This window comes from Fringilla coelebs, assembly GCF_963513975.1.
Source record: "Fringilla coelebs genome assembly, chromosome: 1".
NCBI classification, from domain to species: domain Eukaryota; kingdom Metazoa; phylum Chordata; class Aves; order Passeriformes; family Fringillidae; genus Fringilla; species Fringilla coelebs.
Genome location: NC_140028.1, coordinates 119,275,060 through 119,300,679, shown reverse-complemented (window position 1 = coordinate 119,300,679; position 25,620 = coordinate 119,275,060). Strand labels below are relative to the sequence as shown.

At 40.0% G+C, this 25,620-nt stretch overlaps 1 protein-coding gene across 1 annotated transcript in view; it reads right to left on the bottom strand.

Annotated features, from left to right (window-relative positions):
* Positions 1-25,620, bottom strand: part of JAZF1 (JAZF zinc finger 1) — a gene marked incomplete at both ends in the record, with an annotated part of 186,964 nt that overhangs the window by 27,324 nt on the left and 134,020 nt on the right. Inside the window, one exon of the mRNA XM_084211686.1 lies at positions 91-287. Coding sequence (XP_084067812.1) covers positions 91-287 — 197 coding nt within the window. The remainder of the gene's footprint in view (positions 1-90; positions 288-25,620) is intronic.

The following is a 25,620-nucleotide window of genomic DNA, read 5'->3' as shown; positions in this document are numbered from 1 at the left end:
TTACCAATGCCTCAGTATGTGTCCTGTTCTCCAAACACCAGAGCAAAACTGCTCCCTTTATTTGGGATGAATTAAAGAGTAGGTGCTTACCTGTAGGAGTACTACTGCGAAATGAGGAGGAGGGAGTGATTGGAGGGGTGACTGGAGGAGTAAGGCTTCCACTGCTGTGGCGAGGTGGAGTGGATACATTCCCACGGGACACTGTGCTTGACAAAGTCAAAGAGAGTTTTGGCTGAATCTTTTTCTTCAAGGACTCCTGCTCACGTCGAGCTGCATCAGTCATAAATCTAGAAGAAGGACAATCATGAGGATGAGAGCTTTGAACCACTGTCCACCAGCAAGCTTCAGGTAAAGTATTTTTCGCCCTCAGTGACCCAATGGAGTTTCAAACTCAGCCATGGCAAGTTCCTCTGCAACACACATTTAGAGAATACAAACTTCTCCATCAACAACTTTATGTGTTCAACATCTGGGCCGTTTCCTTCTGATTTCAATAAAACTTACATTAGATACTTGCATCATGTGCAAACACAAGATTTTTAAACTCCAACCAGAGCATTACAAACAATAATATAATGATTGCACTCAGTCCTTTACAGTGGCTACATTCAATCATTCTGTGAAAAAGTAGCTGAGGAAAATGTTAGCAGCAAGTGACCTTCAACCTGAAGGTCAAAGGGACAGAATTAATTACTTTGTGTAGATACATAATTTTCAATAGGATAATCATATTCTTTTACTAAGGGTTTTAGACAACTTTGCTGGGCATAGAATATGTCTAATGAAATTGTAATTGCTCAAACTGGAGTTCCCAGCTGTTGAAGACCAGATGAGGTCCCTCTGCAGAGCTCTGAGCAGGCTGCTGAAGGCCTGGGGCAGCTCCAGGTTCATCTCTGCGGGGTGCTGAGAGGGAGCCCCCCCAGCATGATGCAAGGTGTGCGCCACACACAGTGCCGTAATTCCAGCAGCCCAACTTTCTGCACGGGACATCCCATCTGGAATAAAAGTGCTTTTATCCCTTTCATTCTGATTCCTTTCAAAAGGTAACAATTGAACTGAAGAAGACCACTTTTATTCCAAGTATGCACAAAGAGTTACACCAGAAGATCTGATGCTGCTTTATGCTGACATTCAAAGTATTGCTTTGTATTATCTCTCACCTGAAAAGACTGGGCCTGCCCCACACCAGCACCTCTGCAAGTCAGACTTCATGACTTACCACTCAAGAGACATTTTAATCCTCTGTCTTTCCCCTCCACTACATATGGATATGCACTAATAATTATGGATATAATGAAGGATTCCTAAGACAGGCTAAAGTAAATCACCTTGTCAGTAGAGCCCTCTGTCCTTGAGGCTGAAGTACAAACTAGCCCTGCCAGGGAATAAAAACAATACACACTAACACATGATACACAATAAAAAGTGAAGTTACACCCAGGCATTTGTTTGACCATCGTCTCAAACCACTATGGCATAAAATTTTAGGTACCATTAGAGCAATAAAGATGCATCCTGTCTGTCCATGCCATGAAGCCATTAATAAGTGGATCTTTGCCATGATAAGTAGCATCAACACACAAGTATTAATAAACAGGTATGTGATATGACAGCTTATCTTCTTTGAACTGAGACAACAATACATCATGTCAAGGCCAGATGTGGCATTTTTATGAAGCTAATATTTAAAATGCAGATATTCATAGTAACAATTGAGTGTTAAATTTCTCTTCTTCAACCAAGGGTGCAGACAATATTGACAAACCAGTCCTCAAATGGAAGTCTAAATTTCATTCAAGAAAATATAAGTAAAAGGATCTTAATAAAGTGGTCATTCAGTACATATTTGCTTTCCTGTAACTAGGAAATGTCTAATTCACTATTTTTGCAATTTGTACTATGATGTATGCTTGCTTCTGGATGGGAAGCCTTATTCCTTAAGAAAATGTTATGGTAACATTATAAATCCTTGAAAACTTGGAAGATAACTTCAACTGTGAGATATTAAAAGCAGCAGCATGAAAGTTGCTCCTTAGTAAACTCAGCCACAAATAACAATGTTAAAATAATATTGAGTTATAACCACTCTGGTTGAAGTCCATAAAAATCAGGAAAATGTGAAGTTATAACTGAAACTTCTCCCTGTCCTCTTAACTCATTCCCATTTGGGCTAAGCGTGTAAAGTATATTCCAAAATGTCATTTGTTGTCTTCACTGTGAACCTGAGAGAAATGGAAGGCAGAGTCTGTTGAGAAGTTCAGTTTCCAACATCTCACGTATGGAATTAACCCTTCCAGATCCAAATAGTCCCATACATGTTTGCTGAAGCAGTGGCAGTGCTGTGGGTTTGAAAATGAAACTTGCCTAAATGGATTAAAAGGAAACACTTTTCAGTATTTTAACTGAAATGCAGTGTTATACATGTGTCTGACCATGGCAGTGTTCTTCAAAGCTTAAAATATAAGCATTGTAATGATGGATATAGAATGATATTTCCAACTAAGCCTTCAATTTTCATGTTGGAAGTCCATTATGGTTGCAACATCAAGTGCTCATGAATGAAACATGTTGGAATTAGAGTTGAACACTGGTCTCTAAATTACATGCCTGCATACAATTTTCCCTGCCTCATTTAAATGCACATGATGTCTGGGAAGGAGGAAATGAACTGTAACTAAAAAAGGCTGCTGTAAGACCACTTAGGTGAAATCCCATCTCTTTGGTAGTCTGTCTCACCATCTTCAGATCCATCTCTTTGCTGAGCAAAGCTACCTCTGCTATTTTCAAATTATCATCTACATAACCCTCCCCCTCGAGTTCCACCACTGTGCACATTTCAGTCACCTTTTCTGTTGCATGTGATTTTGTTTACACCTCATAATCCTCTCTCCCCCAAACCAATACATCATATAGGTGCAGTGAAACAAGGAGGATCATTCAGCTGCCAGCCATTCATTGACCCTGTTTTGAAAGGCATGGGGTTTGTGTGCTTTCTTGCCAGCAGTTCATAACATCAGGCAGGAGTAAACTCTTTCTAAAGAAATCTCTTCTACATCTATTTTTTCTTTCCTCATCCTTTCAGCCTTCCTAATTATTTAAGTCCCTGATCCAAAAAATGTAGGTGCAGTGATTTCTGAATGAAGTGCTTGCAGCAACTTTAATAAACATAAGCAAAATATAGTTTCCCCCCTTTTCTTATTCCCTGGAATGGTTCAAGTATTTTTATTGAAACTTTCCCAAGAAATTCAGCCTGAAGGAGACACCCAGCATGGAAAATTTCAGCCCAAACAGATGAATGTTGGCAATATAAGCAACTGAAACAGTCTTATACCGGAAAGTGTTGCACAACCTTTCATATAGGTGGCAATATGATACAAACAGCCTTACCTCTTGTTACCAACACAAAAAGCTGAGGCTATGCTCAAATTAAAAAAAAAAAAAAAGCATTTTCCAAACAAACCTTTTCCAGTATTTCTAAGACTTGTCAGCCCCAAAAGCTTTGGAGTCAAGAATGACCAGGACATAGTCTTGGAGATTTCCTTATGCTGTTAGCGTGCGCTGCCTCACGATTGCGTGTGACTCATGAGATGATGTCAGAGGTAGTTTATCATAAAACCTGTGCTACACACAATGCTAGAGCAGTTACACAGCTCAGCACTCACACACCCAGACTCAGGGTAAGGGTTATAAAAATGAGCAGCAGGTAAACTGAAAAGGAAAAGAAAGAACCCAGGTTGCTCTTCGGAACGCATATTCCTAATAGTTCCAATCAGAGTATGAAGTACCCTTTCCTCCTCTTCCTCACTGCTAAATCTTGCTGATGCAGGAAGTCAGCTGCTTGGGCCAGCCCCGTTTCCATGTCCACAGACACTCACACTGACAGTGAAGAAGGTGCATCACAGCTGCCTGGTTGGATTTGAACATGAATTTGCTACATTCCTGGTCTCTCAAACACACACCCACAGAAGATGGGTCACAATCACGAGTCTCCTGTTCTCCAGTCACCGTGTGCACAAGGAAGAGAAGGGGATTATTCTGGCTTTGCATAACAAGCAGATTACACCACACAGAGACTGGAGCTCAGGATTGCTCCTCAACACTGTCCAGCTGCACACAAGCTTAAAAAAACGTACAGCACTACCTGACAGCAACAAATATACCCTGTCCTGTGCCATACCACTCCAACTAGTACTAGCCCACAATGGGGAAAGACAGCAGAACAGATTTAATTCTGACCTCTTCTCGTTACCAGATAATTATGGAAAAACATTTATAGTAGCATTCAAGTCATATTCATGTTTGCCTAATTTGGCTAACCTGCCCTGGGAAAGCCTGTCACCTTCACCAGAAAGTGAGAACATGCTGAGCTTCCATCACTTGTATTTCAGCAGACTGCTCCTTAGCCTGAGACTTGCTCAACTTCAAGATTGACTGGGAAGAGAAGAAAAAAAATCCCTGGTGCTCTATTACATATTTATGCTGCCTTGTGGCAGTATTGTATTTAGATAAAAAGTGGTCAGATTTACTTGACAGATGGGCCAAGTAATCTATCTGCTAAATTACACACATGCATGAAAGTCACACATTAATTCTCTCGCTATTCTTTACACCTACCAGACCAAGGTCCTTGCTGTATCTGTTTTCTCCCCTCAATCTTTTCCCACTTTTGCCTCAAGATGTTTATGCTATTCTTTGTCTGTGCCGTACCAAGAGAATTAATTAAGGAGGCAGGGGTGGTAATTTTAGCTTTCAGTCTTCCTCATCACATTAGCAGTGTTTAGGAAAAAAAACCAAAGGCTAGGATGGAAAGTACTTCTTGTTGTATGGTATTTTAAAACCTCAGGAGATCTCTACTTTGAAGAGGGATTAAGAGAATCCACTTCTCAAGGGATGACCCCATTTCAGTAGGACAGGACTCTGTGGACTAAAGTCAGGAGCTGTACTCCATACATTTTACTTTATCTTTTCTTGTAAAGGCAGCATTGTGGTTTGACTTAACCAATGCCAGAAAGAAGAGACAATTGTCAAGTTGAACTTCTATTGGGTTAAGGAAAGATCTGGTGAAATCTAAATAGTGGGAGTTCAGCAGCACTTGTTCACAGACAACTTCACAGACTTGGGCTGTCTTATGTCCTGGAAAGGATGAAAGGCTTTTCTCAGCTGAACCTGAACAACACTGAGCCAAAACAAAGAATGAATATCCCCAGTAATGTCTTGCCACACTATTTAGGTGATCATGAGGAACAAAATATATAAGCAAGTTTTAGACCATCCATTAACTCAAACAATTTGAAGAACACCCTTGAGCAGTTTTACATGTCATTCTTTGTAGTGTGGGGAAACAGAAGTATTCCGCAGCTCTTTCCAGACCTTCTGCTTCACAGAAGCTAGCAACAAACATTTTCCTTTAGAGATCTTTCATTATAGTTTTAGAAAAACCCTAAAAGAACCATCGGTGTGAAAAACCCCCATTAAAACCCTGCCTAGTCCCCCACGTGCCTTCATGCTATTTAGATTACAGACTATTTGCATAGTGCAAAAGTACATGATTCATACAAAATCCCCTTTGGATGTTCTTGCTTCTTTCTAATTTCACAAAAAACGTAACAAGTGGGGAAGAAACAGCCCAAAATAATAATCCCTTCCCCTTCCCAGCTGATTCTCTCAAACCTGTATTGGATTTCACAACAGGCACCAACCAGATCAAACAGATTATTAAAGGGCATTTCTAAGTTTCTGGAAAGAACTCTTCCAGCCCAGTATTTGTGGCAGAAACATCTCACATCTGCATAGGACTTCAGTGGGCTCATTCACTGAGATCAGCTCCTAGAAGGGAATTCAGTGTTCACTCTCAGCACCAGTTGTATTCAGACTCATCTATAGAAAACTTTTCCTGTGTCCTAAATGTGGAATATTTATGACAAACTGATGAGTATCTTAGACAGGACAGAACCAGATTTCTTTTTATTATTAGCCTTAGGGGTAATTCATTGCTAGTACAATTCTTTCATTTCCATTATTCAACCAGTTCTCTCAAGATGTAAAACTTACTGCCATGAAATCAGCTATAGAGGAATATATATTTTTCTGAATATTTGCATCTTAAGCCAATGTAGTAGAGATTATTTAGGCTGCACATGTACCTTAAAAATTTTAAATTGCATTTCTGCCTCTTCACTGAGAGACTCAAACACAACATTCAATCACACTCATTGCTGTCAGTAGATTCAAGGCTGCAACCTTAGAAAATCTGCTAAATATGAGCAAGAGCTCAGCAGGTTTACTTTAGTTGTCTGCTCTTCACACATTCTTAAAAGATACAATAAGACACAAAAAAATATTCACCAAGGAGGTATTTTGTGCTTCTAGCGTGGAAAATGGATTCAGAAGGTTGAGTAATTTCATATCTAAATGTGTAAATGGAGATGATGGACACTGATATGCCAAATAATCTATTACCACTCAAACAGAATAAAAATAAACTGTCTCAAATCATATAATTGCCTAAAGCATGTGCTTTCTCACTGTTAATCAATATAAGGCAGTGTTAAAAGCAATGGAAAGAAATTTAGTATCTCTCTTGATTTTGGGAATACACAAAAACATCAGTGGGAATTACACTTCATACTTCATTTAACAGAAATACCAAACACTGAACATAAGCCCTAGCTTTCCATTTTATAATTATTAAGCAGACATAAATAATGTGGCATGAAAAGCAACTTCTTCATTTAAAGTATTTTTTAAAGTATTATATTATATTATCATATATTGCATGCTTATGATATTAAATATATGGATTTTAATATTTTCTCTTTGGAAAGGAAGCCTTTTTCATCTTTTTTTTTTCTTTATTCTGTTTTCTTTTTCTTCTCTTCTCTTCTGCTTACATTTATTTTTCTTATTTTCCTTCTTTTCAAGAAGCACCAAAATAATATTTAATTTAAAATTAAAACTAACTAAACATGAATCAGTGTTGTATATTCAGCCCATCTCAAAAATAGCTGTTTACTTAAAATTCAGATGTTGGAATTATTTTTTTGGGTTGTATTTTTTAGATTACGTGGTATTTTTGCCTTTTCTTTCTTGAATTTAGGTAATACAGCAAATGAAAAATTGAGGGCTGCATTTTATTTTGTTTTCTTTTTAAACTGTCAGAAAAAATGCACACAGGATAAATAACATTCAAACACTAACATAATCGGGGCAGATGCAGTCTTATTTTAGACATTTCATTCATAATAAAAATTCATTACTTATTCCCTTGACTGAAGATGGGGACTCAAGGAGAAGCTGTCTTTCTGATGTTCTTAAAATAAAGACATTTCAGTGTTTAAAAGGAGAAAATTTAGAGCTCACCAAAATCCAAGAGAACACCAGTAATTTCCAAAACATTAGAAACATACTGCTAATTCTCTTCCTTTCCCCTCCCACACCCTCCCTGGTTTTTTCCACCCTATCTTGAAGTAAATGAGTGAGTTTCAGAAAGGAGCTACAACTTAGCTGCACCTTCAAAATTCTGTAATTTCCATGGAGTGAGAGACAATAGTTGAGCAAAAGAAATCTGAAGGAGGTAATTACCAGGAAGGCAGCAACTACTTGATATAGTTTGGTGTGATACTTTCCCCTCTTCTACAAGTGCAGAGAGTTAAAAAGGCACGATAACCCCCACATGAGATGGAAATGCTGATTATGCTGCGTTCTGCCTCGACATCAACTTATTGCTTATCAAACTCATCCCAGAGTTTTGCCATTGTTAAAAAAGGAGCATTTGGACGGTGTAAAACACTTGCAGAGTTTCTTGAGGTTGGGGCAGATTTTGAAGACGCTGCAGCAAACCCCTGCCTTTGCTGTAACGTAGCAGTTTTCATTTCAGAAATCTCCTCCCTGCACTCACTAAGTGGCTTATTGGGACATACATCAGCCTTGGCTTTGCTTGCAGGCACTAACGAACCAACCAGCCCTCGCCTGCTGCTAACAACAGATATTTTATGCATTATTGCCTAATTAATCGTTGAATATAACGTCATGAATCCTTACGTTTCGGTTCATACCCTTGCTAATGTACAGGAATAATGTAATGTCACACAGCCATAAAATGTTACAGAGACCAAAATGAGACTCCTGGAAGACATAAATAATGCGACATGAAAAGCAACTTCTTCATTTAAAGTATTTTTTAAACCACATAATTTAAAAAATGCACCCTGACAGTTTTAAAATTTGCATCACAGAAACAAAACCCCCGAATTATTTTTCTTAGTATGACTAAAGACAATCTCAGAGGAAAGAATACTGAAAGCATCTTTTCACCAGTACTCTAACTTAACCTAACAGTTATTAAATTTAAATATTTTAAATATCACATTTTATGACTTACCAGACTACTCTAAGCTTTCACATGAATGAAATGCAAAATTCTTGAAAGCAGAGTAAAAATGTAACTTTTAATTTAGAGAAAGTGCAGGGGTAATACATTGTGTGTGCCTTCTTATCTGTAGAAATTATCAACTTTACTAAATTACTAATGTCTTTGGAGAAATGGAATTAAGCTGCCCATAGAATAAAAAATAAAGGCTCTGTTTCTTATGTGGCACTAAGTAGTATACAAGCCCTGCTCTGATCCCTGCACAGGCTCCAGTACTGTCAGATTGCCTAGTTCCAGTAGCATGTTTTATGTTCAGATGTGCTTTACCCAAAATACCGTATTTTTTTCCATTACTGGTCCACCCTCTTTCCTTCTTGAAGACCTTATTGTAACTATTTATGTAAAAACAATTTCTTTCAGTAAGCCCTACAGAGAAGTAGATCTGTGTACGCATGACACACGCTTTTACTGTCGGACTTGGTTTCGTTTTATTGATGCCTCAAGGACTTTTAGCTTTAAGAAGCAGGGAGCTGAAATGTCAGATACTTTATTCTTATAATGTTCCATTTATGTCCAGCTATTCTTGTGTCATTCCATGCTAAGTTCTCCTGAGAATTCAAGTCAACACCCAAAGACAGATTCATCATGCAAGAATTTAAAAATAGATATTATCACAAAGCATTGCTTATTAACTCTAAGGTTGTCTAATATCAATCTGCATAAATAAAACAATCTTCAGTATTTCACACAGTATTAATCAAACACATTAACCAAGAGATTTTTTTCAGTCTTTCAGAAATGTATCACATACAAAATGTCTGCACTGGCTCCTCCAGGCAGTAAGCGATCCAGAATGCCCATTCAACATAAATACAGCAAAAAGAAACTGATAATAAGATGCCTATAGGAAATTAATCTCTAAAACCTATGGATGCAGTTTTTTCTTTCAAAAACAGACACCAAAGTCACAATGCATTCACAGTTTGATTTTTAAAGAAACTAAATCAATTTGTGAAAACACTGATACAGAACATGATTCTCCAGTTGAGAAAGAGCATTCAGCTCAAAGATGTTCTCTCAAGCTTAAAATGTAAGTGCAGATTTAGATGGAGAAACATTTTTTGAAACTGATTTATAAATCTGTATTCAGAGGACTGGGTGGGGTAAAGCTTATAATGGAAAATTGCAGCAATCTTAACATTAGGAATGTGAAATGTCTGGTCTTAATAAACCAAGTTTTCAGGCATCATGAGTTGTTTGAAGGACGATAGCAACTTAGAAACAATTCAGCCCCGCTAAAATGGTGAATTGAACATTCCCAATTCTTCAGACTCTGCTGCAATGAGTCACACATCTATAAAATAGCCAACACGAAAGATTCCTCCTTGAAGGTAACAAAGTTCAGGTGAAGACAGACAAGGAAAAGTGGAGAAGGAAGAAGATAACCATCACATGTGTGTTTGCTTTTTCACACAGACGGAATAACGAACTCTCATTTTGGTAATTATGTGATATTTTTAAAAAATGTACTTTTCTACGCTTTAGGCTGATTTGACTGACAAAGCTAACAGTTCATTATGTAATCATCACTGTTTTAGCAGTTTGGGGAGGGGGAAGTACCAAAGAACTAAGAATAGCTCCTGAGGTCCCCTTATTCAGCTGTGAGGTATAAAGCAGAACACTGATTTGCATTTTAAAATTTTGTCCCTGTTAGTCTTGCAGCATGCAATTGCACCAGACCCAGGCACGTATGGGAGTGCAGCAAACGCCCCAGTTTTGTTCAGTCTGACAGGAAACCATTCCCTTGCATCCCTCACAGGCAGCCACCCTCCCACCTCCAGCTCGAGTGATCTGATGAAACCAGCAAAACCCTGCTAGGATGCAGAAGAAAAGGACTGACATCTGAATAACTAACAATGCACTGCTTCTCAGGCAGACAGCAGGGAAGTTCCTTCAGCCCTGTTTGATCTGCTTTGCTGGCATTATTGCAGAAAGCCGGTTTTTCATTAGGTAAGGAAAAAAAAAACAACCCCAAAGTTGTGATGCAGCCTAAGTGAGGTTACAAATGCACCCTAACACAATGAATGAAGAGAAAATAGATGGTGTAATACAGAAAGGCCCAAGACTTGCGAGTGGAAAAAAGTATAAATTACTATTTTAATTAATTTCCTAATGTAAAACACAGCTGTAGTAATGTTGGCAAATATCACCTGCCTGTTTTAAGTTTGTTAAATTAAATCATGCTCTGTAATTGGGTCTTAACATACAAAAGTATGTTTTATTTACTTTTTATTACAATATCAGTATTTTAACTTTCAGTTTGCTTGTGCAAAAGCTTTATAAATTACTTGAATCACTTAAATCTGAATACTATAATCTGCAGTTACAATGTACCAGTTTGAGTTTCAACAATTAAATGCCTTTTTTGTGGACTCCTGCTGCTATGTGAACTAGCTGTAGGCTATTAAAATAATGAGTCCGGACTGAGTCATCTGATCTCAGTCTTGGTGCAAAGCCTGAGGAAAAGGACTTAGCCCACAATTCCTAGTCTGTTTACCAGACTAAGACCAGACTGTTGGAAGCGTTACCCCAGCTCTCCCTTCCCCCCCGCCCCGGCACTTGGCCGGGGGAAACGCGGTGTCACAGAGCCCTCTGCAGGCAGCGCCCGCACCACCCGCATCCTCATCCCATCCCGCTGCCCCACATCACTGTCCATCCCCCCACATCCTCATCCCATCCCGCTGCCCCACATCACTGTCCATCCCACCACCCCGCATCCCTCATCCCATCCCGCTGCCCCACATCACTGTCCATCCCCACCATCTCACATCCCTCATCCCATCCCGCTGCCCCACATCACTGTCCATCCCACCACCCCGCATCCTCATCCCATCCCGCTGCCCCACATCACTGTCCATCCCATCCCCCTGCATCCTCATCCCATCCTGCTGCCCCACATCACTGTCCATCCCCACCACCCCGCATCCTCATCCCATCCCGCTGCCCCACATCACTGTCCATCCCACCACCCGCATCCTCATCCCATCCCGCTGCCCCACATCACTGTCCATCCCCCTGCATCCCTCATCCCATCCCGCTGCCCCACATCACTGTCCATCCCCACCACCCCACATCCCTCATCCCATCCTGCTGCCCCACATCACTGTCCATCCCCATCACCCCACATCCCTCATCCCATCCCGCTGCCCCACATCACTGTCCATCCCCCTGCATCCCTCATCCCATCCCGCTGCCCCACATCACTGTCCATCCCCACCACCTCACATCCCTTATCCCATCCCGCTGCCCCACATCACTGTCCATCCCATCACCCTGCATCCCTCATCCCATCCCGCTGCCCCACATCACTGTCCATCCCATCACCCTGCATCCTCATCCCATCCCGCTGCCCCACATCACTGTCCATCCCATCACCCTGCATCCCTCATCCCATCCCGCTGCCCCACATCACTGTCCATCCCCCCGCATCCCTCATCCCATCCCGCTGCCCCACATCACTGTCCATCCCCCCGCATCCCTCATCCCATCCCGCTGCCCCACATCACTGTCCATCCCCCCGCATCCCTCATCCCATCCTGCTGCCCCACATCACTGTCCATCCCATCCCCCCGCATCCCTCATCCCATCCCGCTGCCCCACATCACTGTCCATCCCCACCATCTCACATCCCTCATCCCATCCCGCTGCCCCACATCACTGTCCATCCCCCCGCATCCCTCATCCCATCCCGCTGCCCCCCTGCATCACTGTCCATCCCATCACAGCCACCTGTCCCACCTCACCACCCCAAAACAAGTCACCGACATACTCGTCCCTTTATGAAGCGTGGCTTCTTCCAGAAAGGCTCAGAAAGGTAGGACAAGGTAAGGTGGGAAAGTGCACATCACAGGATGGCAGAAAACCCGTGCCAACAGCATCTGTGAATTTGGGGTGCCCTGAAGAACTCATTTTTGCAAAGTGCGCTTTTATGATGTCAGATGACACCAGGGAAGGGAACTCAGTGAACTAGATAGGTCTCCTCAGCTTGCATGCCACAAAAATACCACAAATTTGGCCACATCAAGGATGCTTGCTTCAGATTACAATCTGGCCTCATGAAACCCCATAAATGTGGAATTCTCTGCCAGTGATAGTAATGAGGAACAAAACCTAAAGTCTTCCCCTACTTCACAGAACCAGAATCATAGAATGGATGAAGTTGGAAGAGATTATCTGGTCGTCCTACAGAATGTATGTATATACACACAGTGTATATACATGGTGTTCAGATGGTGTTCAGACAATTCTTGGATATCTCCAGTGAGGGAGACTCTGCCACCTGGCAACCTCCTTGGCCAATCTGTTCCAGTGCTCAATCATTCACACAGTAAATAAGTTTTTCCTTATATTCAGGTGGCATTTCCTGTACATGAGTTTCTACCCATTGCCTCTTGTCCTAAACCCTCCGTGCCTTCAGAGAAACACTACCAGTAGCACCTGGCACAAAAGGAATGGGAAAACCACCTGTCCTCTCACACCCTTCAGAGCAACCCAAAAGCAACATCATTCACTTTTATTTTCAACAACACATCTTCCTACAATGTCGGTGTGTAAAATACAGAAACACACGGCACGTGCACACAGTGCTGTCTAAAGCAATACCTATCTCAGGCTGAACTCCAGCTAGTGCCCAGGGACTGCTGTAAGCTGCACTAGTTTTAAGCTGGTTTGTGTGCCAAACCATGTAATTTATCTACCTCCTTGATATTTCTGCAGTTTTGATCCTGTATGAACAGGTAAAGGGAAAGTAATTAAATTGAGAACTTTCTCTAATCAATCTCCACAGATTTCTTAGTAATTTACCATCATCAACTTACCACTCTGGAAAAGATCTGACCTCTACCTTTTTACACTTTTGTTCTTTACACTCCAATCACGTTTACACGCATTACCAATCCACAGCAGCATTTCTGCCTTGTTCTCCAACAACTTTGTTACACCCAAGAGACAGGCATATTCTCTGCATTACCAGTGCCATTCCACCACTCCTTTTGACTGTGGCTCCTTCTGATCTCAGCCCTCTCTGTTTCATACCTCTCCAGCTTAGGTCTTCTGCCCTGATTAGGAGTCCATGTCCTGAATTTAAGTAGCACTGTATTACTGCTTGTACATGTGTCCATCTATATCTATATATACACACACACACAGAGATTCATGGATACACATCTATTTATCACATGCATACATGTGAATTAAATGCATGTTTGTATATTAAATACATATGTGTATTCTTTTTCATTTTAACTGCCAAGTGAAAGCAGTTCTTTTGGGGGCCAAAATAATTAAATAATGAAGTTTAAAAAAATGTGTGGCCAAGACAGTATGACTCCTGGGGAGCTGTTACTCAGGCAGCACATATCCAACAGGATTCAGCACACACAATAGAATTAGCAATTTGTGCAATTCCTGATGGTTCTCTAAGGTAAGCCCTGATGAAAGAGTCTGTTTTGAGAAGAGGACGACAGCACTTACACAGACAGAAAATGTTCCAACCCATCCTGTAATTTTCAATTTTTGAAACCCTGTTTAAACTCTCGACGAGTTTGCAAATACACCTTGAGAACATCTTAAAAGCTCAAAACCCAGAAAGTAAGAGAAATGTAACTATTAATTAAGATTTAAAATAACCACAATCAAGTGTGGTAGTGTCAGACATGAATTTTGAATTTCTGAGGTTGTCAACAATGCCACACATGCAAAACATTGACCTGCATCCCCTTCTGCTTTGGAAAATATTGCCAAACAGAGACAGATAAATTTTAGCAACAGCCTCAAAACAGCACTACCACTATCACCATTCTTCAGTCAGTGCCTGAGCCACTATGCCACAGTATCTTGCAACACGTATCCAAATTTCAGCTTTATTTCAACAACCTGCAAAAACTAAGAAAATGCTTAAAATGCAAATTTCTGCTCATCCTGGTCTGACCAACTACAGGGCCTGGAAACCTCCATCCCTCTAAACACAGTGGTTCCCACGAGTGTATGCTTAGTGGTTCTGTGATGGTCTACAAAATTACATTTAACAGCAGTTCATTAGAAGCCAGAGGGTAAAATTTGCTGCATTATGGACTAGAAAAATACTGAGTGTTGACTCTGGTCTGCAAAACTGCCATGCTAGAGAACCACTGTCTGGGCTGAAAGGCACAAGGCCAAGGTTTTTTCCCATTTCTGCCCCAAGCATCAGACATGAACCTGTATGAGGGCATTTCTCAGTTGTTCATCTCACCTAAAACCCTGACTTGGGCCAAGCAGTCCCTTGGCAAGGGGCAGTTCTCTCACATCAGCAACACCATGTAGAAAGAGAGAACTAAAAGGCAGACAGTTAAATAACTTTCTGTTGCTTGCTGGTCACAAAAACTTCACAAACTTTCCTTTACATATTAACATAGTACTCTCTTTGGTGATGAGGACTTAAAAAATTCTTTGGCATATTGATTTCCAGATTTAATTTTGCTCACAGGGGCTAAAAAGCTATTAAAACCTTCCCACTCCCCTTTCTGCTCTGTCCACCTTCCAAGTCTGCTTTGGCACATTCCTGCCACATAAACTACCCACCAGATACTGAGACTAAAGAGATACATGTCCTTTTCTATTTTCCCCAAAACCTATGTCAAGCACCAGAGGAGTAATTTTAAAATCTACAGACCTGGAAAACAACCTATGGACTGACGGTAATACAAGTCAGTAATGGCTACCCTTAACACTTTTCATCCATCAGTCAACATCTGTGGTAAAAAGCTTAAAGACTTTCAGTATAATGCACTGACATAAAACACTTTGCTTCTTGCAAATCTTTAAACAAGAGTTTTTAATTTTCAAGTAATTTAATCCTCAAAAATGTTTCAAAAGCTGCTCCCAAGGCCATCTCCTTTAAATAATTTTTCCCTTCATTTCTCTATTTACCAATCAAACAAATTCTAAAGGCTGTTTTATTAATAGGATCAAGGTTGACCTCAGATCATGGTTCAGAATGGATTTCCAAAACTTATTTTATATAGAAATTATGAAATACAATGAAAACAAATATTACACAATTTTTCCTGGAGCTGACTTCCTAGAAACCCTGAAAGAGAGTTCTAACTAGTCTTTCATAGTGGAGGGGGACAAAGAAACTTTATGAAGGAAGAAGAATAATTCTTTTTTTAACACCCGCAAATGCCAAAGTTGTCTGATGATCTGCCTCCCCTTAATCATTATCTTTTTCCCTCAATGCTAGTGTCCTGTTCCTATCCAAACTAATTTTATAAAATATTTTTTCATTTATGGAAGCCAATTTTTACTTGAACTGTCAATTTTTAATAATAAACTCTCAGCAGGACTAAACAATATAGGAACAGTGCTTTTCAACAAATTTTACTCAAAAACTTTTAAGGCTACTAGGATTTTTTGGATGCTCAGATAAGCTTGCCCCCTTGCTGAAGACTGCTTTCTCTTGAAGGGAAGAATTCTTAAATAGCCATTGAATAGCATTTTCCTATGTGAATTGCAGGTAAACTCTCACATATAATCAAGTGAAGTACTTAAAACTCCTCTCCACCCTCTGAGTAACTCATCTCTATTGTGCTGCATTAACTGAGAGCAAAGAGCAAGAAAATCCTATACAGAGGGTCCATACCTTTTTTTAAATGGGAGGCTCATAAAGGCCTGAATTTTAAAAGGCAGATTTCGAATTTAATTAAAAAAAAATTTAATTACAAATATGCAAATTAGAATAATAAAAGCAATTAACTTCAATTTAAAAAAATATTACAGTAATTTTGGTAATTGTATGAAAGATATATTTCTATCCCCTAAAAACAAACAGATCCAGTCACTTTTCAAAAGCTGTTGAGTACTTATTGCAAAGCTGTCAAACAATTGACTCTGGCAACCCTAACTAAGATTTTCAGATTTATCAGAAATTGGGATAGATATTGCTGAACACACTCCCGAGCTGAAGCATTCTTTATCCTTTATCCTAGCGGTGTCAAAAGACTAAATAGAGGCAATATTTTTATTTGCTTTGCTGCAAATTATTGTAAAGCTAAAAAAAAAAAAAAAAAAGAAGAAGAAAGAAAAAACAAACCACCACTGCTGAGAAATGTGTGTTTGCAGTAAAAAACCTGTGACATTTAGCCCCAAAAGTTAACCCTCCCTCAATCCCCAAGTAAACTTCTTCCTTCCCCCTTAGGTAATAAAATTCACAGTGATACAGCCTGATCTGTTTGCAGGGGGGACATAGCAGCCACTTGCTGGAGCTGCTCAGCACCATTTTCATCCTCGTCTCCCACTGCCACTGGAGTAATTGAAAACACTTGCACGAGGTGCTCAGTGACTTGCAAAATCAAATACCAACGCCAGCGAGCTTCAGCGCGGCTCGCAGCCTGCAATGCAGGGAAATGAATCCATCAGGGTCAGCCCGGCTCTGGAGTGGGAGCCAAGGGGAGTGGAAGGAGATGGGAGTGCTGCCACAGAAGGGCTCCATACTGAGGGTGTTCTCATTCTTGTCAGCAGCAACTCCAGACTGCCCATGGCAACCTGACGGGACAAGAAGCTGCAAAGATGGATCAGAATGTGCAGACTAGGCAGGATAGAGAAGTTAGGAGGAGTAAATGTCCTTAAGGACAAAGTCCCATGGAACAGACAAGGAGGGTTAGTTAAAACTCAGCTACTACAAGGAAAGCTCAGTGTTAAGGAACAGATAAAATGACATTCTGATTGCAGGGAGCTAGCCCCTTATACCTGCCCCTCGATTATCGGGATTAGTAAGGCATTGCCTTAATCTCTTGTTAAACACTACAGCATGTATGTGTGCACCCATGAGCTCAGGGAGAAAACTCTCTAGACCATGATCCCTCGACTCTCCCCGGACCTCCCCAGCTGGAGGGGAGCATGTCTGACCTGAAAGTGCCCAACTGAAGAACACTTTGGTGCACTGTGTGCCTCAGTGTACCAGAGTGCCAAGGGAGCTGGCACAGCACGTGGGGCGGCACTGCCAGCGCATCTCCAGACTGCTCCCCCAGACTCACCGCCTATTGCTGCAAATTCGTATGCACCAGAGTGTATTTTCAACACCACCAATGCCTTCCTCATTTGAACATGGGAGAGGACAGGTGAAAAGGATTAAGAGAAAAAAAAAGTTTGAGTATTTTCAGCACAGTAAGGAAAGCCACACCACAGTCTCACGATTTAATGGCAGAAACATGAATATAGAAAGAATAAAATTTAAAGCTAACTCTGTGAGAAAAGAACCAAACCCCCTGAACATTAACCCTCCTGTCCCCCAACCCACACAACTCATGTAAGAGTGGAGGAGGGAAGCTACTCACAGTAATATTGGCAGTGATGAGCAGGAAGGAGCTAATGGAAGAAACAGAACACTTCAATCAGCCATGACATCAGGCTATCAAAAACAATCTGGCTGTTATCACATTAAAAATCCATTCAAGTAAGCAAATAAAAAATAAAGATCAGAACAGAAAGCTCAAGACTCAGTTTACCAATGGATTAATGACTATCATGCTAATGATAGTTCCCAGCTAATGCTGGGAACACTCTAGAAAAACAATCTATGCAAGCTAAAACATTATTATCCATAATAATTGGTTCACTACTGAGAATGCTGCCTCTCTGCCAAAATGTAGTGCTAAACCAGATAGACATGCTCTGTTCATTTTCTTTCCAAGAGTTAATGCAGTGGTTGACTTGTCTTCTTAAGCCTTTGGCTATCACGGCAAATTAGAAATTAGAAAATAACTCTTCTTAATTTTTACCCATTAAAAAGAGGAGTCTTCTCCAGAGCACACAAACACCACAACAGCCACAAAAGCTCTTAACTTTTCAAAGAGGAAATTAATGATCATTCACTGTGGATTACAAACACACATTAAGGCCCTTAAATTGAAATAAACAGAGGGATAACATTATCTAATGGGATGGGAATTGGAAACATTCTGGCTTCAAATTAAAAAACCCAACACCTAAGGAAGATTTACCAAGTGAAATTAAGTATTTCATTTGGCTTCAAACCAATACTGGATGTTTTTCTAGAATAAACTCATTGCATCAAATCACAAGTTGCAGTTTTCACTTGTGAGAGTTCTAACTCTATATTCACTTTTGCTGCAAAAGAGTACAATTCCTCTGCAGATGTGGGTGAGGGCACTTCCTTGCCTGTGTCATGTCTAGGTAACCATAATGATCCATTCTGTACTAGCAAGAGCTTTGTAAACCTTGATATAGATGGAATTTATCAGGGGCCTGTTCACAGCTTTTAACTGTGATTATCTCTCAGCAGCCATTTGAGAGGGCTGATACTCCACGAGATGAGCAGGAGTATCTTCCCAAACATCTTGGGAAGAACTGCCTTCCCAAATTAGCTACTGAAATCAAGTTAATCTCTACCAAGTCATCACCATGCAGTACACAAAAACCTCCTCATCCACCTCTCCAGCCCACTGTACTTCACTCACCTGTTCTTGCTGGTTTCCTCCACTGATATTGCCCTTGATGTAGTGAGAAGGGATGAATTTGGCTAGTCTGAAGTATCTCTTTGAGAAGCACCTCTCTCCTCCACTGATTAAAGAGGGAGGCAGTTCAGCCTTCCCTTGTCAGCCTAATCCCTTTTTTCTGTGACCACCTTTTCAGTAGCAAGTACCAGATACTTATCAACAAGATACCACTGAGTAGACCAGCAATCTCTCATGTCATGGTTCTCTACATTAACAGTCCCCTCCACATCCTCTCCAATTTTTATTACAAAATTTTGAGTCAATCTACCAGGGAAATTGTATACAGCAGAGGTAAGGAAGGATGGGGAAACGTGAAATTCACAAATAACTTTTCAGGTAAAGTATCCAGGCCACAAGCAGCATGTGTCACCACTCCTGAGAGTCTACAGAGTTGGCCTCTGAAGGCATGTGTTGCTGGAACACAGCTTATCCCATGAGACCACAAGTAAAAACTACTTTTCTGCTATCAGATGCTTAGGGTAAAGTACTTCCATAGCTGTACAATATGAGGCCACATGTCTGTGCTTCAGGCAAATTTCAGAGAGCTTCCCTTAGCACAGAAGACATACAGTAAGAATTTTCGTTCCAATTTGCTAAATTGAAGACCACAAAAGGTGTGAAATATCAATACACAGTTGTCTTCATATGATGATTCTTCATTGTCATCAAAAGACTCTGCTGTCACTGGAAAAACTAAAATTAATAATTAAAGTAATGGAGAAGTCTCTAGGTGCAAAACCTAGCCTTTTAAGAAACATGAAGAATAGTTGCTTCTGTGGTTTTGTTCCATTTTTCTTTTTCTTTCAATTGAAAACCTGGGGATAATCAAGACAAACGTCTCAAAGTACCATAAGCTTTTAGCTCTCCATATGTCCTATTTATTTCCACTCTGAAATAAAGTGCTTTCAAGTATTCTGCCTATTTCACCATGTTGTTCTCAGTTTTGCAATTCTTAGTCAAGGAAATGAACATTGCTTAGAAACGAGTAGCTACATGTGGGTATAAACAGCTGAATCAGAACGTACTTTTCCCACTCCTCTGTCATCACTGTCCAGGAACTGATGAAACAGCCCACAACTGGTTTCTCTGTTGGGATAATCATCACTTCTGGGTCTATAAGATATGATCTCACTGTATTCTTTAAAAAAATAATTAAAAAAAATTTAAAACCAGGACATGCAGAACTCTGATGAGTGCAGGGGGGAGGACTAATTTGAAATTTGTTAAAAAGGTCAAGCTGAATCTGGGAAATTCTGAGTTTCTTCTCACATACACCAGTGAAACAGGGGCACACCTCTTAGAGTGTGAGAGATGTCAGTGCAGAGAAAGAGGCAACTAATTTCATGTTCACTGGAGGAAACCTCCGCTCGTATCTCAAACAAAACTAGTTTCTATTTTATTTACTTGCAGGTGAGACCACAACACAAGAATGCATCCAAATCTCTCTTCTCTACTCATTGAACTCAAGTAGGGAATGCTCTCTAACTGTGCTGCAGAAACACGGCAGGGGAAGGCAGCACCAAGTTAAAATATGCAATCCCAACCAAACTCAGGGATAACTTGCCCACTGTTTTGTTAATTTTTTTTCAGTAATAACTCATTCAGCTGAGTTTTTGGGCGTACCTGCTTGCCTGACATATACACCAGTGCCTTTTTGTATTGTGCTCATAAAACCTGATGCATTTTCCTCATTTATTGAAACAGTTCTAGGTTTCCTCTGTCTCCTCAGTACAGCAGTTCTTATCTAGAAACTCACTGCCTGTAAAAGCAAAGGAGACAAAGTCTACACCAAAAAAACCCACTACCTTCAATGACAACAAATTTACTGCCCAAATAACAAGCTGTTTTGAGTAATTCCCTGGCCTTCAAGTCATGACTTGCATTGTACTAACAATGTATCTGAAGTGCTTAGCATCATCATTTTACTGCAAAGGCATAACAGAATCTAAAAAGAATAACTTGATTTATCTTTCCAATATTAATAGGATTATTTATATATTTAATGGGTAAATAGATTTTCTTCAGGTCTTTCCTAAGTTTAAGGCTCTCTGTTTTCACTTATGGAACAGTCTTCTGCCAATATTTTTTTGTATATTTGCAACTGCTGAAAAATGATGTGAAAATATAATTGCTAACGTGCCCTAAGACTGGAATAAACACAGGATTAATAATATTTTATTTAGGAATACTCATATTTTTCTTGATATCTTGAATCATGGCATATTAATGAATTTTATTCGATTTCACAAGTTGCAGAAGATGTCTTCTATCAAACTAAAGTCCAAATTTATTGCTGAAAATCCTTTGCAATTCGTGCTCTGATGAAAAATAAACCAATTCTAATGCAGGCTGCTCTAAGTACATTTTAGCCTGATCCACTACAATGGATTTTATTTGGCTCTCAAATTTTAAGCTTTTGCACTTTCAGGACTTGATTATTCTCATATGTTATAAATTGCATCTGGAGCTAGGCAATGGTGTATCTGTTTTCAGATCCCAAGTTCCTTCTCCGCTTGTTCACGTGGTTCTCCACTTAGCCAAAAACATTGCAGGGTCCTCGCCATTGCCTAAGCAATTGGGCTGGCAAAACCAAAATCCATTTAAAAAATCCCAAAACCATTCATCCTTAAGGATTCTCTGAATGCTTTTAAGAAAAATAAGAAACAGCTTTACATGGGGATCACATAACTTGTCTTGTAAACTCTCTCACCCAGTGCTCATAAGAAAACTACACAGGAAAGGTAAGAACACAGTCTCAGGCTGTCTCTGTCCTCCCCATGTTCATCTCTCAAAAGCATCCTAAAACCTTGTAACAAAACCTCAACCCTCAAATAATTCTAAACAGCCTCTGTGCAATTCAGGTATAAATCTGAAAAAAATCATAATAAGCTACTTTTATGCACTGTATTAGTATTACTGGTTTTTTATCCTTCAGCATCTTTATTATGGGCCACAGCCTTGTGATAACTGAAATTCTGCTTTGCAAATGAGACAAGGTGAATGCTTGCAAAAAGTCACTGAAGAGCTGGAAACAAGGTATAGAGTTCTGTAGCCGTTCTTACATTTTTTTACTTTGCCAGTCCCAAAGAAAACTGCAAAATTACCTCCTCCTATAATCTATTCTAGCACTGTAATGCTGTCTTTCCATAATGTTAAATTGTGGCAAATTAAAATTTTACTAATGCCTCCCATTGCATGGACCTGCTGTTTTTTCATAATGGAACAGCCAAAATGAATGAAGCTTTTAATATCAGGTCCCAAACTCAGTCCCTGCAGATGCAGGGGCTACCACAGGGCCATTATTTTGAAAAGGATCAGGCAACAAGAAGACTTCCCCAGGTGTAGGCAGGATCCAGGATCCAGTGGTTGTCCCACCAGTAACTTGTGTGTTATCAGGAGTGGAATTCAGATGTCCATACCATGACCAGGCACCTCATATGGATGTGGAAATACAGAACAATTAACACTAACCAAATTATGTGTATCTCCTAGCATAGCTTTGCTGCAATTCAGTAGTTGTATTTAGGTTAGTGATATTAAAAAACACAGAAAATTTTCCGTGATGTGTTTGGGATTCCAAATATGATGAAGTTAAGTCTGTTTGCGTGCATTCCAAAGCTAATGCTGAATTTTAACATGTTTATGGTTTCCAAAAAATCAGCCTCATTGTCAAGTATACTTTGGATCCAGCTAAGAGATAATAGCTGAAGATAATACTTTTCCTGGACATCACCTTTTTCAAACATCACCTTTCAGTAAAAACTAACAGAAGCCTCTGCTGTGCTGTGCTATAAAGATAATCCAAGTATCTCTTATCCAGCTCCTACACACCCCTCAGCCCTGTGGCAGGCACTCAACTGCCCAGGCAGGGCAATGTCCTTTAATAAAGGCTTGTACCTCCAAGTGCAGTGGTCCTATATCTTAAAAAGTGTAGTAAAGGGATCTGGTAAAAGAAAAGAAAAAGAGAAGAAAAAAGAGAGACAGACAGGAAAAAAAAGACCCAGCATTACCTTATCAATAATAAGTGTGAGAAGTCAATGTCACTATTACTGAATAATTATTAAAAAGTAATTATTGACATATAAATACTTTCAGTGTCACAACATATTCTTTTAATGGTTCTGAGAAGTCCTTAAAAACATTAATGCTGATTATCCCTCTTTAGCAGCTTTCCCTGGATGCAGCCTCTGACTCTCCTGCCGTCCCTGCAGAGGTGATGGTTTTGCAATCCCCTCGCCTGGCCCAGCTCCTTGCAAGGCAAATTGTTCCACCTTTCATTCCACACCAACCTGCCTGTTCTCACCACTGTCTCTTCCCAGCAGAAGTGTTTTTGTGTGCTTGTGGGCAAGCTGGAACATGGACCTGGTCCAAGTGAAAGCTAACCCAACCAAAACCACGTCAGAACCACAAAGTCAGCACACAAACGAAACAGGCAGTCTGAACAGGGAGAGGCAATCATCCCTTTCTCCAGCAGCACCGAGTTATGCCAAATGAAAGTGATGACAACTTTAGACTGACTTGCCTCATCACAAACACTTTCCACATATTCCTCAATTTTTTTTTTTTTGCCTAAGTCTTTCCATTGCTTGTTCCCATTTACTAGTTCAGACATTGGGCTGGACGTACACCATGGGAGCAATTTCTGAGATACATTTGAGAAAAGGAAAGGACTTCAACTGTGCAAAAACCGAAAAGCTATTTGTCACCACGTCATTTCCCAACTGTGAGTCCACTACCCATCTAGCCTAAATTAAAAAGCTCTGTAAAGAACAGAACTAATGAAGCTGGATTTCCTAAGGACATACAAACCACTTCCTTCAAATTCCTACTTGCAATAAACACCAGCTCCTCCTGTGTCTTCTGTAATTCCATCCTCTCGTCTTCATTTGCCTGTGACCCACTCCCCTCCACATTTGGACCCAGATCTTCTTTCATAGTGTTTATAGTTGTTTCAACCACAACTGTAACCTCAGACAAATGTCTAAATATTCACTGTAACCCACTGACTTTCAATAGCTACAAAGTTCTCTGAAAATGAGGCCCATGCAAAGGCATATACAGTGGGGTCCTTCAAACCTCTAGTCACTTTGGAATCCTTCTATGAACTCACTCACAGGTGGTTTTGAACCCAGAATCCCACCAACCTCAGCCAGTACCCCTGAGAAAACCTTCTGGGCATAGGCTGGGGTTTGCACTCAAGCCAGACCTTGGCTGCATGTAGGGAAAAAGTTTAAACCAGTGCAACTTTCAGCTGTGCAACTGGAGTGTGACCGTACCTAGGAAGAAACTGTCAAGGCATACCATGCCTGAATCCCCCACCCATGAACTGCCTCTGAGATGGAAAAAAATCAAAAGTTTGCACAGGACAAAAAAGTCCAAGTGGAGTTTTGTTTTTAAGAAGCTGACCCTGAATGGCCTTGAAGGCAAGCACTGTCCTCCTAGCAGGTCACACGTGTCACTCCTCAAAACCATGCAGTTTCCAGGTGGTGGAATTTGGAGGCACCAAGGGACACAGAGAAGACTGTGGCTTAGCCACACCACACAGCACACATCCACACACCATCGTGGAGAGCACCGCCCTTTTCACTGCCTTTCAGGTGCTTCTAAAGTGATATGAAATAACCAAATCCAATAAACAAGTTTAATGGTATATCATGACTCACATGTAGGTGTAGAATTCTTAACTGTGAGATAACAAAGTAATAGTACCCTCCCCCAAATTTTCTACCAAACTGTTATTTAAAAAGACATTTCTATGGTAAAAAAAAATTTAATACATTACTATTACACTAATACTTATTATCTAACATGCAATTTCAAGGGCAAATTTTTAACAGAGCATTTAAGATGCTTTCTTAGGAAGTCTGGCTCTTTGGTGTTAAATTTATGATCAGTCACTGCTTGACAATTGTAATTAATATGCTCGGTGATTTTCTGACTTGCTGTTCTAAGAGACATTATTATTTGTAGTCTGTCAGTGTAACACATAAATTATGAGCTACGTTCACCTGTAATAGACTGAAATGAAACTTCAAAAATGACATTTATGAAGAAAAATGAAAAAGTCCTTTCCACCATGAGAATGGATATATCACGCAGTCTGAAGTAGACTCAGAACAGAAAAAAGTTTAAGTTATGTATTTTGAAATACCTGCCTGCCAAAAATAATTACATGCTTAAAAATAGATTACTCTTTAGTTGCAAGGTCTCATAAACCGGGCAATGTCATGCACGATCAAGGAGGAGTTTTACACATACCGTAATTTTTTTTTGCCTGCTGAACAGCAGCATGCAGTCATTTTTCAAGATAGTGATGTATATTAGTACATCAAGAAAGATCTCCTAAAGGAATGAAAAAAATTACCTCCCTGAAAGAGAGCATGAACTATCTGTAAGAAAATCACCATGCACATAAGGTTTCACCTTCTTAGAAAAAAAGTTTTAAAAAATAAACCTAGTCTTGTTTTTTCATTAGAAAGCTGTACTGTACTGAAGTTTTAGATCCTGCATAATATGAAATTTTGAACCAGAATGAATCAAGACAAAACCAGAATCTATTTAAGCCAGACACTTGCCAACTTTGTACCTTGATCATCTTGATAGGAAAAGCATTTTGTTAAAGAACATGCCCAAACTTTTACTAGGTATTAATCTGCAAGTCTAAAACAGCCAAACATTCTTCAAAGCTGTTGACCATTA